This window comes from Pholis gunnellus, assembly GCF_910591455.1.
Source record: "Pholis gunnellus genome assembly, chromosome: 3".
Classification (NCBI taxonomy): domain Eukaryota; kingdom Metazoa; phylum Chordata; class Actinopteri; order Perciformes; family Pholidae; genus Pholis; species Pholis gunnellus.
In genome coordinates this window covers 20,881,781-20,899,976 of record NC_136529.1, presented here as the reverse complement: position 1 = coordinate 20,899,976, position 18,196 = coordinate 20,881,781, and the positions used below count along the sequence as shown (strand labels likewise).

General features: G+C 46.6%; 1 protein-coding gene across 1 annotated transcript in view; it reads left to right on the top strand.

Annotated features, from left to right (window-relative positions):
• magi1b (membrane associated guanylate kinase, WW and PDZ domain containing 1b) overlaps positions 1-12,572 on the top strand; it is a 117,089-nt gene extending 104,517 nt beyond the window's left edge. The window contains 6 exon segments of the mRNA XM_079186571.1: positions 865-1,032; positions 4,101-4,194; positions 4,374-4,461; positions 5,258-5,401; positions 7,515-7,653; positions 10,423-12,572. Coding sequence (XP_079042697.1) covers positions 865-1,032; positions 4,101-4,194; positions 4,374-4,461; positions 5,258-5,401; positions 7,515-7,653; positions 10,423-11,708 — 1,919 coding nt within the window. The 3' untranslated portion in view covers positions 11,709-12,572.
• The last annotated feature ends 5,624 nt before the right edge of the window (positions 12,573-18,196 follow it).

Below are 18,196 nucleotides of genomic sequence, written 5' to 3'. Positions count from 1 at the left end.
ACCTCTTCTTCCTCTGTCTCTCCGTCATCTGCTTTCCATTCGATAGTTTACAGCTCGGTGCAGTGAAAGAGACAGGCAAGAGGTCAGAGTTAGACAAGTTTGTAGTGGAATAAAAGAAAGGAAAGCAGTTGACGGGAGGGATGAAATAGAATGAAAAAGAAGATTGGTGAAAGGAAGGAGTGATTGCACGCTCCGTTTCTCTGCAGTGACTGATGTCAGACTGCAGACACAGAGAGAGAGTAAGGAAGAGAAGCAGAGAGACCTCAGGGTAGTTGGTGAGATGTCAGCGCTGATGTATGTTTGTGGTCAACTTCTATGCGGCTGCAGGTCTTTGGGATGCAGACGACGCAACACAGTTCTTTTTAATACCACCTTTCTACTGCCGAGAGACCCATGCAAATATAATAATGACACCCTTTTTAGAAATGTGGTGCTGGAGCAGCTCTACGTATTATGAGGACAAACCCATCGGAAAATAGATTTTTCCAATGATTCACTTGAAGAAAGGGAGAAGGTCCTGAGAACTACAGTACAACAGATGCAGAGCACACATTTGCCCTTCTTTGCCAACGCTTGCATTTCGCTGATCGTTTCTCTGATCAGCTTCTCTGTGACTGCGGCTTGGCTGGCTGTTGGCTGTCTATGAATTAACCCTTAACCTTCTGATCCTCTTTTTCTATTCCTTTCCCCCTTTCCCATTCCTTTCCCTTCTCTCTCTCTCCGAACGCAATCCAACATCACCCCCCCCCCCCCCACCCCAAACACACACACTCGCACGCACACATACGCACTGAATCGCGCATCACAACATGTCAATGGTGACCATAGCTGGCAATGCATGTGTGGCCATGCCCCACAAAATAGGCCGCATCATCGAGGGCAGCCCAGCGGACCGCTGCGGGAAGCTGAAGGTCGGCGACCGCATCCTGGCTGTGAACGGGTGCTCCATCACCAACAAGTCCCACTCGGACATCGTCAACCTCATCAAGGAGGCCGGCAACACCGTCACGCTACGCATCATTCCTGGAGACGGTGAGTAGAGAAGGGACTGTTAAGGACTCCATTTTACAAGATGGTGTATTATAATAAGCAGTTACCAGTCGCGACGCCTTGTGTGTGCGCCATCGCGGCAAAACATGGTCCTGGAGACACCGACTACAGCGGAGCTATTACAGAAGTTTTTAATACTTTGCCAGGTAAAGTCTCTATTCCCTTGATAAACTCTTCTCAGAATGGGTATCCTGCTACCTCAGGGTCCTGAAAGGTGCCTTCGGGGTCCTTGCAACAGTGTGGGATATTACCAACCAGCACCTTCTTCATTATCCCATTCAGTCGGTCGCCTTCAGCCAGATATTCATATCCGATTTACAAGAGATTGTTCTTGAAGGTTGTCCAAGTTGGAGTGCATATTTTTGCAAGTTTCTTTTTTAAATGGCACATTAATGGCGGCCAAATAATACAATCATCGACTATTGTTCGTATTATTGCATAGTCTGAGTGGATTTGAGGAGCAGGACAAGTCTTTACTTTCCTGAGTGGTTATTATGTATACCTTGTATACCTGAAGTGTTGTATATAAAGCTCGCAGTTTCTTCACTCGCTTTCAAAGCAAACAGAAACACCCCGGCTGTGTTGACTGAATTGCTACTTTAAAAATGTTAGATAGGTGTGCGTGTGCGTGTGCGTGTGCGTGTGTGTGTGTGTGTGTGTGTGTGTGTGTGTGTGTGTGTGTGTGTGTGTGAGTGTGAGTGAGAGAAAGAGAGAGAGAGAGAGAGAGAGAGAGAGATGCAGAATTTCCTTTGTATATGTTTGTTTGTCTCTATTGTCAAAGTGATTTTAAGGAAAAGTTTGTGCACATGTTGTGCTGAGCAGCTGAGAGCTCTCTCTACTTTGTGCTGACAGATCAGCCTGGCATGCTTCACAAATACTGTTTAATTAAGTGTGTGTGTGTGTGTGTGTGTACGAGGAAGGCGATACTCCCTGTCAACGAGCTCACTGGTAGAAATTGGAGCTATTTGTCCGCCGCTCGTTTGCTTTCCGGCTCACTTCTCATGGATGAAGAGTTTTTTTTTCCCGTGGAGCGCTTGATGAGAACAGCTAGCCAAAATTGCTCTGCCAAGAAGACGCAGAGAGCATGCGAGAAGGCGTCGGAGAGAAATAACTGGATATGCTTTATCGGAAAGTTCCGGTTTCGTGTTTATGTGCACGTGTCGAACAAACAGATGCCGTCTGACACGGAGACGGGCAGAGTGACGGGGGAAGATTGTGGCTTGTGTTTCTAAGTTGTGTGCCTCTGTTCACACATGACTGAATGCGCTTATTTCTGCGTGGATCAATCCTGTCTAAACTTTCTGACACGAATGAATCCCATCGCACAAGGCTCTTCCAACGTGAAGTCGGGTTCAGCTCCTTTCCACCGAGCTCACCTCTCTCCCGTGTGGGAACACAGACGGAGTTTAGTTTGCGACTGATGCTCGATACTGCAGTGACAAGGAAAACAGGAACTGTTCCTGCTGTTGCACAGTAATGCGTGCACAAACAGCTAATGCTTTCATCAAAGCGGATGTCTCTGCAAAATAGAGTGGAGGTGCAGACACAAGCACACCTCTTTGCTTCATGTTGTGTGTGAGAAGGGAGACTGAGGTGAACTGATGTGCCTGTTTTTATTGTTTTCTTTTAGCAAAACCTGCGGTATATTGTGTGTTTCTTTTATCTGGTCTCCCTTTCTTTCCCCGCCCGCTCCTCTTTCTCATTCCCTCTCCTGAATTTCTCAGTGATGCTCTTTTTTCTAACTCTGTCCACTCGGAGCAGGAGGACATATTGCCCGGGCCGTAGACAAATTACAGAAACGGCTCAGTGCTTTTTTTTTTCTTTCTTTGTGCCGCTTAAGTTTCTAAGCGAGAGAGGAGAAAAGAGGCAGTGGGTTCGCTTGCGGAACGGAAAGCCGGGGAGAAACGGAGCTCATTCGATTTAATTTCCAGTCAGACAACAGTTGGAGGAGAGATGAATGGCGAAGCAGCAGACCGGAAGGAGTGCAAATGAGCAGATGGAGGGGCGAATAGTGTTTACAGGGACAGATTTCAGGCGGTGAGAAATGAGCAACAGAAAGCGCGTGAGAATGTAACACAGGTTTGCTGTTGATGCCAGAAATCCCAATGGATGCAGTACGGTCGTCACGCTGGTAGCCCACCGGAGATCCACCTCAGTTTTAGAGGTCCTCACTGCCAAGATGGAGACGGTTGGAGTCTCCTACTTTGAGAAACCTATGGGTGATGTCACAGAGACGACGTCCATGTTTCATACATGCTATGGTACTCCAAGAACTAGAAGGTTCTCCTCAACATAGTCCAAAGTGACGCTAGCCCCACCCACGCTGCAGCTTGACTGGTTGACTTTGAACCTTTTGGGCAACGGGCAATCGAACAGTTAAGACAACAGGCTCTAAGGGGACTGGTGGAGGTGGAGAAGATAAATAGATTAGAGGGGAACTGGCCGTGAGAAGAATAACAATTAGGGGACTTAGAAGAGAGTGGAGATCCGTAATCAAAGAAAGGATACTTGTAAATAGCCAAGAAAGATACCGCTGATGGCAGAAGATGGGCTTCTTTATGCAGCGAGAGTGATGTAATGACAGCGGGCTTTGGTCATTAAAACCCAGCGTTATTCAGTGATGACACAAAATTATTGAACCAGTGTAAAGATAAAAGACAGAATAACCAGGAGCTTTGATCTTCCTAGAGGCTGCAAGTCTGCATGTTTCCTGTTTGACAGCTCACAGGCTGACACGGGAGGAGTTTCAGTCCACAGTTGAGAAAAGAAATGCAATTTTCGAAGCACAAACACAAAGTGATTGCTAGCACAGATGTAAACCACCGGACAGTGCAATTCTGGTGGAGCTGGTGGTGGTTTGTAGCTGACAGCTGCTGAATGATTTATTTTTTTTGTATTGAAATGATGACGTATTAAATTAGACACTGTATTGAAAAAAAGCAAATGTCAGTAAAATGTCCTCAGTGCAGCAGGAATGTTTTTGTATCAATGCATGAGGAAGAACGGTTCTGACACTGGTTATAACTGGCCATCTCTCTCGCCCTCCTCAGAGTCATCAAATGCGTCTTTGTTGACCAATGCGGAGAAGATCGCCACTATAACCACCACTCACACATCTCAGCAGCAGGCTGCACCGGAGGCCAGGTAAAGGGGCACGCTTGGGAAATTGAGTGTTTTGAGCAAACATGTAAAGATCTGTAAAAAAAAAAAAAAAGGCAGCAGAAAGTGTAAGAAGTATGCAGATGAAATTCATGAGTAACTGCCTGAAACACATTCAGTCGCTGGTTTCATTTGACACTGACTGCTTTATCTTGCTGCCCCAGGAACAACACCAAACCAAAACAGGAATCGTATGAATTTCAAGTGCCCCCGGGCCCTCCACCTCAACCCCCGACACAAGTCTCAGCTCAGGTAAGGAAGGACACTCCGGTCATCCTTGAGTCACACATCCGTCCCTTTCATGTCTCCCATCAAACACCCAGCAATCTGCGCTCCATTCCCACATTTGTCTTTTCATCCATCCATCCAGCTGTTCCAGCACCCATTCCTCCTCTGTCCCTTCACGCATCAACCGATATACATACTGTAGTCACCCACCTTCCCAAGGACAAGCAGAGTGCATTGTTATTTATTTATTATTCCTTTTCCGTCTACCTGCCGGCGTTATCGGACTTTCTGCATTAAGGAAAGCCTGTTTGCTTTCAAAGTAACCCCTCAGCCCACTGTGTTCACTGCTGAATTAATCTGGCGGTGTGGAGATGGCTCGCTCAGATAGCATTGATCCCGCAGCAGAGGAGATTAGGAGAGCGTGAAGACGGGAGCTGCTGTGGCTGTCTGCCTGTCCTTGTGGTGCCCGGCCTCCCTCTCTATCTGTGCCCTCTCTCTTTGTCCACCCAGAGCCCAACGCATCAATAATTCAGCATCCTTACACCACCTGAGCATATGCATGTACACACACACACACACACACACACACAGCCTGGCACACCTTTTAGATGGTGTGACTGTCCTGAAGGTGGCATTTGTCCCATGCTCTTGAAATAGGACCCCACTTCAAAGGACACACACACACACACACACACTCTCACACACTTCAAATCTGAATCACAAACCTTGATGCGAAATGTGTCTTTTTCCCACCCTCACTTTCCGTGTGTGTGTGTGTGTGTGTGTGCGTGTATGTGTGTGTGTGGTCTCTCTTCAACAGGATGCTGAGTTCTACTCGGTGGACCTGGAGCGGGACAACAAAGGCTTTGGCTTCAGCCTGCGGGGAGGCAGAGAATACAACATGGACCTATACGTGCTGAGGCTCGCTGAGGAAGGAGCAGCCGTCCGCAACGGAAAGATGAGGGTACGGACTGTGTGTGCTCACAGCGTTCACGCACCAAGACATCATCCAATGTTTCCAAATATTAGGCCTCGTTTAGTCACATAGGAGATGCCACAGACTGTGCTTAAGTGGCACATTCAGTCTTGTCCTAGGAAGTAATACCCGTACTCTGAATTTTCTTTTCGAATGTGCCTCTCACAGGTGCAATACAAATTGGCTGCTCAAATATTTTATTGAATTCTAAAATATAAAAAAATGTTCTATGTCTTCTTGTGTTCCTTGAAAATGAGACCGTAGTCTCAGTGGGACTTATTTTGAATAAAGGTTATATGCAACTGTGATAGCAATAGTCATACGTGAAGTGAAAACAATGAATTAAATATTAAACTGCATTCTTTGGATCCACCCAAAAGATCTCCTGGGGTCCATTTGGACTGTTTTGGCTTATTATGGCACATAAATTGACAGTTCACTCGACGGTTTTGGTCGATTTTACTTTATTTTGTCAGCTTCTATATCCAATTGCGATATGATTTGCAATGTTAGAGGGAATGATGTGTTTTTTTCCGTATTCTCATTTTCATTGATAGACATTGTGTGATGGGGTACGGTACCAAACAAAGACATTTCCTCAAGTCTGTAGAACACATAAAGAGACATTTGCATGATTCTCCAAAAACTTCCTTGTTGCCCGTTTAGTAACAGTGCATTTCAGATAATCCAGCGAGTCTCACCACATAGAGGAAGACTTAATCCTTCGGTTTGTCTGAAAAAAACCCACCAAAGCTGGCCATATGGGGTTTGGACGGTGCTGCACATTTTTAGACTTAATCGCACAACAACTTGTCTCCAAAGGGATTCATTTACTGTACTGATTGTGGTGTGATAATCCTTTACTCTCAGGTGCAGTCTAAGCCAGTTGACTGTGTTGATTAACGGGGGGGGGGGGGGGGCTGATGATACAGTGAACTTTACAGCCATCAGAATAATATTATCTATCAATATATATGCGTGTGCATAATGTACCCCCCCTCCCCCCCAATTACTGCAAGCTCTGCTTCACTGAATAAAACGAGGCTGCCTCCAGGCTTCATCACACAAGCGGTTCACTGTGTGACTGCAATATCAAAACACAAGGCAAACGTTAGAGTCATGGAGCATACCTGCAAACATGTACATTTTAATTGATTCATGTTCCTCTATTAGCTCGTGAAGTGGCATTCATACATGCTACAGAAGCTGTCATGAAAATGTAATAATTAACCTTTACTTTGATTAACTGCTGAAGTCAGCAGCGCACGTCCCCTGGGCTGCTGGATTGACTATACAACGAGGGGTTAATCGATGCGTTGGCATGTGATGTACGACATTATGCAGAGGAGGGGGCCTGTCGACAGTTGCTGTTTGCATGTGTGCTACAAGGGAGTTTTTGGTCTATGTTCATATGCTACACTGAGGAACTGTGTGGGTGTGCATGTGTTAGCACAGTTCTATACGTTTGTGCTTGTGCACCTTATTAGCCGAGATAATAATAGCAGCAGCTCTGTGACGGGGAGAGAGGTGTCAGCGAGAGATCCATATTCTGCCAGAGAGGAATTCCCTCGGCGCTGACAGCGCTGTCGGATAACTTGAGGCGTGGAGGCAAAGAACCGGGAAGTGTTTCTTCTCTCTCTCTCTCTCTCTCCCTCCCTCGTTTTCCTCTCTCAACGTCACAGTTGCTGCTTTTCGACGGGATTTGCCCTCTCTGGAAACTGTTGATTTAGAAAACATGTTTTTGTGGCTTTCATGCGATTTTGCTTTCAGAGGATTCCATATGTAACTTCTCCTCATTCTGTCCTCCCTTCTCCTTCCCTTCTGCTGCCATCATGTCCCTTTGAACCTTCGTGCCTGTCATCTTTCCTCTCATGTACGTTCTCCCCCAACTGTCACTTGTTTTCTGCATTCTGCCTTGCTCTGTTGTCTCCTCTCCTTCTTCTGGCTTTTTGCTGTCTCTCTCTCTTCTTCACCACCTCTCATTTACTTCCTCTCCCCTCCAACTTTGTCACGACTCTCCGCCTCCCACCTTTTGCTTCCTCCCTCTCTTCCTCCCCTTCCCGGTCCTCTTCTTCTTCTTTTTGTTTTTTTCTCCCTGTAGGTCGGCGATGAAATCTTGGAGATCAACGGCGAGAGCACCAAGGGCATGAAGCACGCGCGAGCGATCGAGCTCATCAAGAGTGGAGGCCGGCGCGCCCATCTGGTGCTCAAGAGGGGTGATGGCTCTGTGCCTGAATATGGTGGGTCAATCTACGAAAACATTCCCTTCTCCCCCATCTTCACGCCCTGAGCCAGGGGACACCCAGTGGACGGTGGTGGGTCGAAAGGGGAAAGAACTATATTGCCCTCCGAGGACCCTTCACCCATCCCTGGGACAAACCCACCAGGGAGGGGGAAGGGCTTGCTTGGTCTTGGGTCTCTTTCTGGTGGAGGTCACTACTGGGCTTTGGGATTTTTCTTTTTTGGGGGGTGTGGGGGGGAGGAGCAGAGGTGGAGGTTGTTCCTCTGGATGCTGTTGCTCCCCCCCCCCCCCCCCCCCTCTCCCTCCTGCTGTCACCTGCTCTCAGTTTCCATGTCATCCCGCTGTCACTTTTCACCTGCTGGCCACTGAGCAAAAGCACTCTGCTGGGACTTTACAGAACGGTGGTGGGTCTGATTTCAGTGCCACGTGAAAGTAGAAACTGTTTACAAGGTTTGAATGACCAGAGTAGTGGAAGATCAGTGTTTCTTGTTATATTGAGGGCTCCAACTCCTCATTAAACACGTATTTAAGCGTTAAGAGGAAAAGGAAACCTTGATTCTTTGCATCCCGTGATAAAATGGGACATCTCGCAGCTTTGGTTAGGACGTGACACAAACGTATTTATGATATTTATTGAAGGTGAATGTAAGCTACTGAACTCTTAAGGGTTTTAAGTGAGAACTGTATTGAAAAGAAAAGGCAATCTGATGCTTTTTTTTTTGTTGTTGTTGCTATTTTAAAGAGGAAAATCTCACAATACTGTGCTTGACATTACTCACTAATCCATGGATTTTATTTGCACCCACACTGTTAATGTCATTGAAAAGCTGTGACGATAGGAACGCCACCCATCTCCATTCAAAAACGAAAAAGAGTCGCTCCAGTTCTATAGACGTTTTGTACAGTGATGAAAAGAATAGAGGCATTTTTACAAGTATTTTTGTTCCGTGTACAGAGCCATGATCAAAGCCACATATTAATGGATAAAAGTCTATTGCTGCATGAACTTGTCAAAAGTGTAAATTGGATTTTTTTTTTTTTCTCCCTTCTATTGTCTATTTTCCATAATATTTATGGAACCTTTGTTTTTTTTTTAATCGTACTGACCAGTTTTGATTGATAGTCACGAGTCATCCTAAATGTTTTTCTTTTTGTTACTTTTGTTTTTCAGTGGAGTCTTGAAAAGTTTGTCAATGTAATTTTATTTGCGCTCAGAATGTGCCGTCTTAACCTGCACCGATATGACATCATGTGAACTTGTATATTTTTGGATCATTGTTTGTACTTTTTAGTTGGCACAACCTTTGACAGTCTCGCCAGTATTTCTTTTGATTTCTGTCAGCAATGTGAAACTGCTTCATGCGCTGTTGTTTGTGGGTGTGAGTCTCACTGTCTTTATTTTTCTGGTGTTTGGGTTTCTGCTGCTTCTTTGTCCACATGTGTAGGTGTGTGTGGGTTAGTGTGTCGGGAGTGTGTGTGTGCGCGCGCGCTTGGTTCCAGGACATTTCTCTGTAACTGATGGGTTCCACTGAAGGGTTTGGGCAATTTCCTGGACTGTCTCTTTATCCTGAATGACTCAATGATCAAATAAACACTTTTTTTTCATTGAAAAATCGACACAATAATTCTCCTTTTCTTCCTTCAAGTTGGTTCCAAGCGATCTAAACCCTGTGCTCTTCTCTTTTCTTTCCTTCCGTATTGCACTGGGCTCTTGTCTTCCTTCAGGAATGGTCGTTCCCCATCTCACTGCATGTATGAGAAATGACAAGATGGGGGAGGCCTCTGTCCTCCAAAATCAGACCACGGTTTGTAACTGTCCTCCCAATGTCGTCTGGCTCTCCCTCCCACTTCCTGTCTCTCTTCTTCTCTGTCTCGCTCCTTCGCCATCCTCATCTCTGTGTGGTGTGGCCTCAACTCACATATGCCCCATGCTCTACTCCATACATACGAATACATCGCCAGTACCGCCGCTGCCGTAGCCGCTGTTATGGATATTTTATGCAAATGTCAGCACCAGTTGCATTTAACCTCTGGGCGAAACGTCCACGGGTGAAATGCAGCCTGGTAATTTGTTCTTTCTACTTACGCTACTTTAGTCCATCAAAGAGCATCCTTTTTGTTAATGGTATCAGTTGTAGTTATATTCCTGCAGTCGAATATCCTGAAGCTAAAAAAAAAAAGCAATATTGATGTAGAATTATCTTGAACTTTTAATTCTTCTCGACTTACTAAAATGCCCCATAAAGTGCACACACTGTCACTGCAGCACAGCAATCATTTTTGGATCTCATCGTGAGCATTTTATTTGCTTTAAACGTTTACAAAGTGTCTAAGGCATCATGGCAGCGCATGAAAGAGCATGGCTACTCAGTGCACTCAAGCAGCATCATCAACATGCAGCACGGTGACAGTGACTGTAACCGGCCTCCGTTCCAGCCGCGAGGTGACCCCGGTCAGACCTGGGAGCAGGTTTGTTGTGGGTAACAAGTCTCTTCAAGCACTGGCTGCCTCTCTGTCACTGCCTTTTATTCTCATGTGCAAAGTACACTAATGTTTGTTTGTTTTTTACCATTGGCTGTTGCTGTGCCATCCAACAAACTAGCCATCTCTGCTGGCATTAACATCCGATTGGCTTCCATTTGGAAATTGTTCTCAGCTTCATGTCTGAGTGATTCGGCATGGTTGATGTGAAAGCAGACATCTTTGTGAGAGTCTAGATGCATGTTTGATCCCCGTGCCCTCGTCTGTATGTCACTCTGTGTTACAGACGGCAGCGCCAACGACGGCAACGCAGCAGACCCAGCCGCAGGGTTACAAAACGCTGCGGAAGTGAGCGCCCTGTCCGCGACCAACGCGCCATCGGAGTCGAGCAACCCACCAGATCCCCAACAATCATCCCGGAGCAAGAAGGCGCCGACCGGCGCCGGCAAGCACCACCATTCCAACCACCGCCACCGCTCCCCCAACAAGAAAACCAGCAAGGGAAAACACAAGGTTAGGAAGTCCACGGAGATGACCAAGCTGTTTAAGAAGAAGGATGACAAGCGAAGTGACGGCCACCGCCAACATTCCAGCGGGCACCACCGTAGCCGCCACCGCTCACCTGACAAGGTGCACGGCCGGTCGCGCAGTGCAGAAAACAACCTGGACAACCGTCATGGCGGACGCCGACACGGCCGCTCCCCCGACAGACGCCACGGTCAGCACTCCTCTAACCATCGCCGCCGCTCTCCGTACCGCTCTCCTCACCGCTCTCCGTACCGCTCTCCCTACCGCTCGCCGCACCGCCACAGGTCCCCCCACCGCTCTCGGAACCACTCCCCCACCAGACGCCACGCCCATTCCTCAGACCCTTACCGCCGCTTCGCCTCCCCACAGAGACATGACCGCAGCAACGAGAAGCCCAACGGGGACAGGGCCGTGTTGAAGGAGCCACCCAGGACCTCTGAACTCGACTTCACTCTCGAGGACAGCGTCCTCCGTGAGCCCCCGACCCTGGACCGCCTGAACAGGGAGGCCACGCTGCCGCTGCTACGCAGGGATGAGCGCCTGTACGGGGAGGACAGTCTGCTGATGAGGGCCTCCTCCACGGAGAGAGCCTACAAGGGGGACAGCCTGCTGAGGGACGTGGCCTCCCGCGGCCAGAGAGACGCCTTCAGAGACGCCACCTTGCCCAGAGTGCGCACCCCCGACTCTGATTCAGCCTTCCAGAAGTACAGCTCGCTGCTGAGGGGGCGCTCACCTGAGAGGACGGAGAGGGATGTCCGCTACTCCAGCCGGGATAGTTCCCCCGAACCGCAGTACCGAGCCCGCAGCCTGGGACGGGATAGTTCCCCCGCGCCGCAGTACCGAGCCCGCAGCCTGGGACGAGACATCTCCCCGATCAGGAGCTCCAGAAGGGACGACTCGGAGGACGAAGAGGACGATGACCTTTTTGTAGCGGCCAAGGTGAGGGAGTACTACAGCACGCTCAAGACCGACAGCAGTCGTTCGTCCGCCCTGCCTGAGCCCAAGAAGACCTACAAGGATAACCCCAAAGACCTGAGTATCTGAATGGACGGCTGTCAGCCAATCAAAACCACCACCCACAAACACCTCAAGTACTCATTCACGTCACCACTTAGTTTTACAGAAATGCACCCAATTATGAACACACACACACACATAGACACACTAACACACACACACACACTGTATGTAACAATGTTGAGTTACTGACAAGACAGTGATTCCAAAATGACTTTTGTATGATTTCCCCCCCTTTTTGTTTCCTTCTTGTTTTTAGTTAAGCATTCTACATTTACAGTTACTCAGACTTTTCCAGAAAATGTAAAACCATAAAAAAACAATGATGTGCCTAACAGTTCCATTAACGAGCAACATTTTGTTTTTGATTTGATATGTGACGGGCGTTTTGTGCCGCACTGTCAGATGATGAAATGTATGTACTTTTCCACGAGGATCCCATGGAAGTACCACGCACCTGGATCATGTAACAGGTGCTCACAATGATGCTGTGCATGTCTTTACCGGTTCCAATGTCTCTCTCTCTTACTCTCTCTCTCTCCTGCCTTCATTCTCTCTCTTTCTCTCTCTCTCTCTCTCTCTCTCTCTTTTCCCCCCAGTGCCACTGTTTTTTAGACATTTGACCAGACTATAGCACAAGCCTGCATTTGTTTGTATATTTTTGACAGTTTGCAGTATGTGTACATTCAGAGGTGATCATTTTAAATGAATGAAGGGAAAATTAAAAGTTAAACTACGATGATGATGTTAAAATAAAAATAATATATTCAACGAATAAACAGGTGTGCTCTTTTTTTGTTGTTACTTCACAGCCATTGGAACCATTTTGATTTAAGTCATTAATGTTCCCAACAGGGGAACAATACACATGGGAGGGTGACTTTCATAGCAAGGCAGATTTTGGGTGACAGGTAGAAAGTGTCTGTGGAGTACTGAGCTCTCATTTGGGCAAACAAAAGAGGCTGACATTGTTATCTCATGCATCCCAAAAGTGTGTGTGTGTGTGGAAATAAAGTCTTTGAAGAAAAGTAAAGCGCGGAGCTCACATCCTTTCACAACATCAAAGCCTGGATAGACCAGTCTTAAAAAATGTTCCTCCTCTCACTGCTTACTTTGATTGGTGCCTTTTCTTTGCCCTATTTCTCCCGTTGTCCTCAACACTCCTTCCTCCTCTTCCCGTATCCGCTCTCTTTGCCGAAAGATTTTTCATTTGATAGAGAACAGACGGCGTAGAAGCTGCGACCCTATTTCAGGACGGTGACGGCGGTATGTGGATGACGATGGGGAGGGCTGTATGTCTTCCCCCCCCCCCCCAAATCTCTCCCAGAGGCAACAATGGGGGAGATGAGAGAAAAACAGCAGAGAGCAGAGTGGTCACTCCTGGTGACCTGTGAACGCCAGCAGGGATTCACTGCTGCAGAGAAATGAAATGTGTTGTCTGGCAGTGCTTGATGCTGAGACGCAGAGACAGAGGAGGCACAGCAAGCGTTTGCAACTGCTGCATCCAATCCAAGAATTCAGTTTTGAGATACTGCCAGATTTAAGTGTGCAAGATGGCACGCGTGATTACTAATATGTATGATAATGTCTGTTACGGTCACATTCCCTCAATGCATGCACATATGTCTGCTTTAGAACTGTGAACAATTTCTGAGCTTTCATCGTATGAAGTTTGTTCCAGTTGCTACAACACATGCCTAGGTACTTGATGCCATATGTTCAAAAGCATGCATTCAAGATTACCCCATGGACACAATCTGTGCAGCTCATAAGAGGAAATGGGAGGCAGAGATGAAGCATCACGATCAAACGGTAACACAGCAGAGCTTTATTTTGGCCCAGTTTCTCTGCGATTCAACAGGGCATCGATGCCTTTCACTGCTTTTGATGCAATGATCTGAAAGCGTTTTTTACACAACTACATTTATGGATCTGGCTTCTTGCATTCCAGCAGGACACGGGCATTGATAAATCACTACAAAATGCAAGTTGGACAGAAGGGATCTTATTTTCAATAAATGCCTATAATTGTACAATTAGGTCAATTATTTACTTGTGTAAGAATGGGGTCTCATTCAGGACGTACTGCCATCCACAAAGAGACACAAAGGAGATGTTTGTACCCTGTTTGTACCCTCCCTTTTTCCCTCTCCTCTCTCACAGTGGAGGGGACGCAGCTCTTAAATAATGGATGTAATCCACTTTCCAGCAGCGAAACTCTCTCCTCCCCTCTCTTTTACATCTCTCGCTCCATCTTTATCGGGACATACTCCTCTCCTTCTCATCATCAAATGCACGAACAGAGCTCCTTGTTTTATTGCCTGTGCGACCCCGGAGATGATTAACGGCACACGTCTGGTGACAATTCATCATGTCAGTGCCAGGCAGGAGGAGGAAGAGACGGTAATGAAAAGTCCAATAACAACATGCCTTACAGCCCAGGGCGGCGTCGAGCCTCCGCTCCCCCCATCAGCTCGGCTCCAGGTGCTCTCGCTCCGACCTTGGAGACCCTCTGCCCCCCCCCCCCCCCCCCCCCCCCCCTGCCCCCCCCCCCCCCCCCCCCTCCCCACCGTTGCCATGGAAACAGCGATGCGACGGGCTCCTCTCTCTCTCTCTCTCCTCCGGTCCTGACTTGAGCAGACGAGAGCTGTGGATGCGTAAACAAGGCTGGGGGAGAAAAGTAAATGAAAAGAAAACGAGAGTTATTTTTGTCTGTGTGCTCAGGATTTCGAGATGCCTTCACTGAAGACAGGGAGGAAGTTTCCACACGTTGAAGTTACTTCTCTCTCGTGATGCTCAGCATCCTGTTCAACAAGCCTGTTGTGGTTCCCAGCGCTGTCATGTTATGGAACGACCACGCCGCTGCGATGTAGTAGCTGTTCTTTGTCCCGATACTGTATCTGTCTCATGCTCGGCTGTGCGTGGAAATCGGCCTTCTCGGGGATGGAGGTGTGGTGGATGAATGTGTTCTGGCTGCTCAAAAGGGCATTTCATGCAGTGCGTGTCATCTTGTCACGGCTAGAGCAACAGCACACGATAGGATATGGTGCGAGTACATGCAACGCTTGAGACAATCGTGGTGGATGGTTTTATTTAGTAGAGAAATGGCTGCAGCCTCCTGCAGCTGTCACACTAATCAATCAGCTGGTATCCACAGACGCAGATTGCTGTGAAATTATGTGTAAATATTTCAGGATCCAGAGGATAAATTCAAATTCACTTTATGACCCTCTTTACTTCTCCTTGACTTTGCCAACAGGTTAGTTCTTGGCAAAAAGAAGAAGATGGTTTTATATTCATCAGGTGGCCAGAAACACACTGTTACTCAGTGACTGCGGGATAGGCTCATTTTGCAAACACAAGAGTTGTTCCTACTGTCATCCCATTGGCGGCTCAATGGACTATGCAGCAACAGCGCTTGGTGAGTTCAGAGGTAAGCCACGCTCAGGAGAAGTCCTTCAGTTTGGATCTCCAAAAAGTGACTTTTGACTTGATCCAGAAGTTCCTGAGGTGGCTCCTTAAGTTGAGGGTCTATGTCCCCACCATGACCACTGCAGCCACTCCTTTAGAGACGTCAAGACACTGAACCTTTGCCTGCCCCGTGTACGTATGTGTCCCTCCATGGCCTCCCTCCCTCTGTTGAATTGTGAGCGTGCAGGCGTGTCTAACGAGTACAGAAGCAAATCCCCACCTGTGCTGCGTGTGATGAGTAGATTTCAAGTGTTCTTCTCATCCATTCTCGCAACTAAATCCCTCGTCCCCTTTTCATGCACACGGTGTTGCTGATCAAAGCACACCTCATTGTAACACTAATTATACGTTTTGAGAGTGACTCATCCACTCCTAGAAAAGAAGTGGCACTCTGAAGGCGGCCTCAGACTGACCCAATAAAATAGTTATACTGTCATAAGAAATGCATGCCTAAAAGTTGGCTTTCCCTGTTGCGCTGTTGAATGATTCATTTCAAACTTTGTGTGAGGCCGTGGGTCATGGAAAATACCTTCTGATCAGTGTTTGTATTCAAACCCTTTTCAAACTAAACGAATAACCTTGAGTTTTTTTGAGTTTTGAGACTTTTTGTCACTCTCACTCTTAAAGAGCGAGTGAAGAATGAGCCTGTTACGAGCAGGTGTTTTGTGTCAGTTTGATAGAGGGCAAACTGAGCATCCGGCAGAAAATGAAATGAGGACATAAATAGTCCCTTTATGTCAAGTAGCCCCATTAGCTATGTGATCAAGAGCATCAGAATGCAATGTGTGCGTTCTGACTGTGTGATCCACGCTGGTGTGTGTCTGTGTTGTCGTCAAACCCAGAGAGGAAATCAGTCATGTGTTCAGCGCGGGTCGACAGGCAAACATGCTTCAAAGATCTGCCTGGCTTTCAGCATCATTTCTTTTTTTAGAAATTTGACAATGTCAGGTTAAATATTGATGCTCCGAGGTTGCTTCAAAGGAGTCGTGGAGGGAGGGGGAAAGTTGGCAACATACAAAATATATATTGAGATTTTTCTAAGTGGGTGAGGAATTTGGAAAAGACAAGAAGGAGATCTAATCTATTCTTGCTTTACTTTAACAGCTCTTATAGTTATACACTTACATATGTGTCCAAATACATAGAACATGTACCTCCAAATATACATTTCTGAATGCACAACCCGTTTCATGAATATTTACACGTGACAAACGCAACATTTTAATGTTTCAACGGTAACAAATGTAACCATGCTGAACCTCTCCCTACACATTTGATTTACGTGCGTCATGATATTATGCCGGAGTGGTAGTTTGCTGTGATGAATATTAGATGCGTAAGTAGTCAGTTGGATATGTAGGTAATCATTAACAGTGGCTATTTTCAATTGTGTTGTGCCTTGTTGGACAGTACCCGTTCAGCCGATTCCTTGGCCTCCGGTATTGCTGCTTGCAGCATTCTCGAGAACCGTGATCCAAACAACTTCCCGCTGAACACTCCACTTCCTTAGGTCCTGATCAACGACCACACAGAGACTCTGACATCTGACATGTGGTTGGTTGGTTGGTTGGCTAAACTTGTGGCAGGACCACTGTCTTTGGCTCACAGGTGTTTGGGAAATGGCTGCTGGATGTAAACAGGGGTGAGCGCTGCTGCACACAGCTGCTGCAGACAGCTGCTGCAGGCTGCTCAGAGATGTAACAAAACATGCGGTCCAGTGGTTCTCATAGATGCTGACTGTGGCAACTGGTTGGCTGAGTGATGTGACGTTGGTACATGATTTACAGACCTTTAAGAGCTCTTACTGAGAGGGCCGATGCTTCTGGAATTGATCCCTTGACTTAAAGAGCAGCTCTGATTGGCCGAAGAAGCAAGGAGAGGAAACACTCTCTACTTTGACCTGGCTGATGCACCAGGACTCGGCTGAAGAGGGGCCCTCAGCGTCAACCTGAGTGGATGAGTGCTGCTTCTCATTTCCATCGATGAGAAGGCAGAAGAGGAGACGTTCGATCAGTGCACACCGCAAATACACAGTGGACACAGTTGGGATGAGTTTAAAAAAAAAAAGAATTCCACAGTACAGTCTAATTTAAATAATAATGTCTGCCACTGGTGGTCTCAAAACAATAATATAGGACAGACTTTGATGACGTGGTGAAGAAGCGTGGGATCATGGTCTTCATTATTAAACAACCACCATCGCCAATGACCTATCAGACGTGACTCGTCAGAAATAGGCAGAAAACATGTTCACGGACAAGGTTATGTATTAAAGTTGTATTCACTTTATGTTTAGTCATGTTTATTCATGTTATGTTATTTCACTCTAATGCAATAGCTGCAAGTAATGTTAGCTAATGTAATGTTAACTATAGCTAACTGTAGCTAACCTACTATTGGATGAGTTGACTACATACAGCTACTGTAGCTAACGATATGTGGTGTATTAATGTAGTATCTGAGCGCTGTTATCACTGGGCAAGACAATGTTACTAAATGTAAGTTCATAAGCGTGTTGAGCTGTGTTGTAATGCTTTAACGTTACAACACTCATTAGCTTGGTGGCTGACATTAGCCCCGTGTCAACGTAGCACATGGTCGTAAGCTTGATCCATATTGAAATATCATATAAATAAATTAGATCTCTGCCGGAATACTGTGTTCCAAATTGGCATGTGATTGACCTTTCGCTGTCAAAAAGGCATTTTCAACAATGTCAGTTTGAGATGATCCAATGGAAATAATAGTTCTGGAATATCAGAGAGAAGTAGATAACATGCATTTGAGAGCTACATTGACAATATCATTTGTCGGTTATTATGAATGAGGACGCCACTAAAATCGAGGGCACAGCGCAGCAGTCCCAATGCCACAGAATGGCTTCTGACGAATGTGAAGACTGGACTGTGTTGCATCTTGTCTACATCTAGTATCGAGAGGATTTAGTGTTCTGAATTTTGGGTCTTCTGTTTGTTATGTTCTTCCTTGTTTCTTGTTATTCATTCGGCTTTCGTGTCTCCTTTTATTTTGTGAGTTCACTCTCC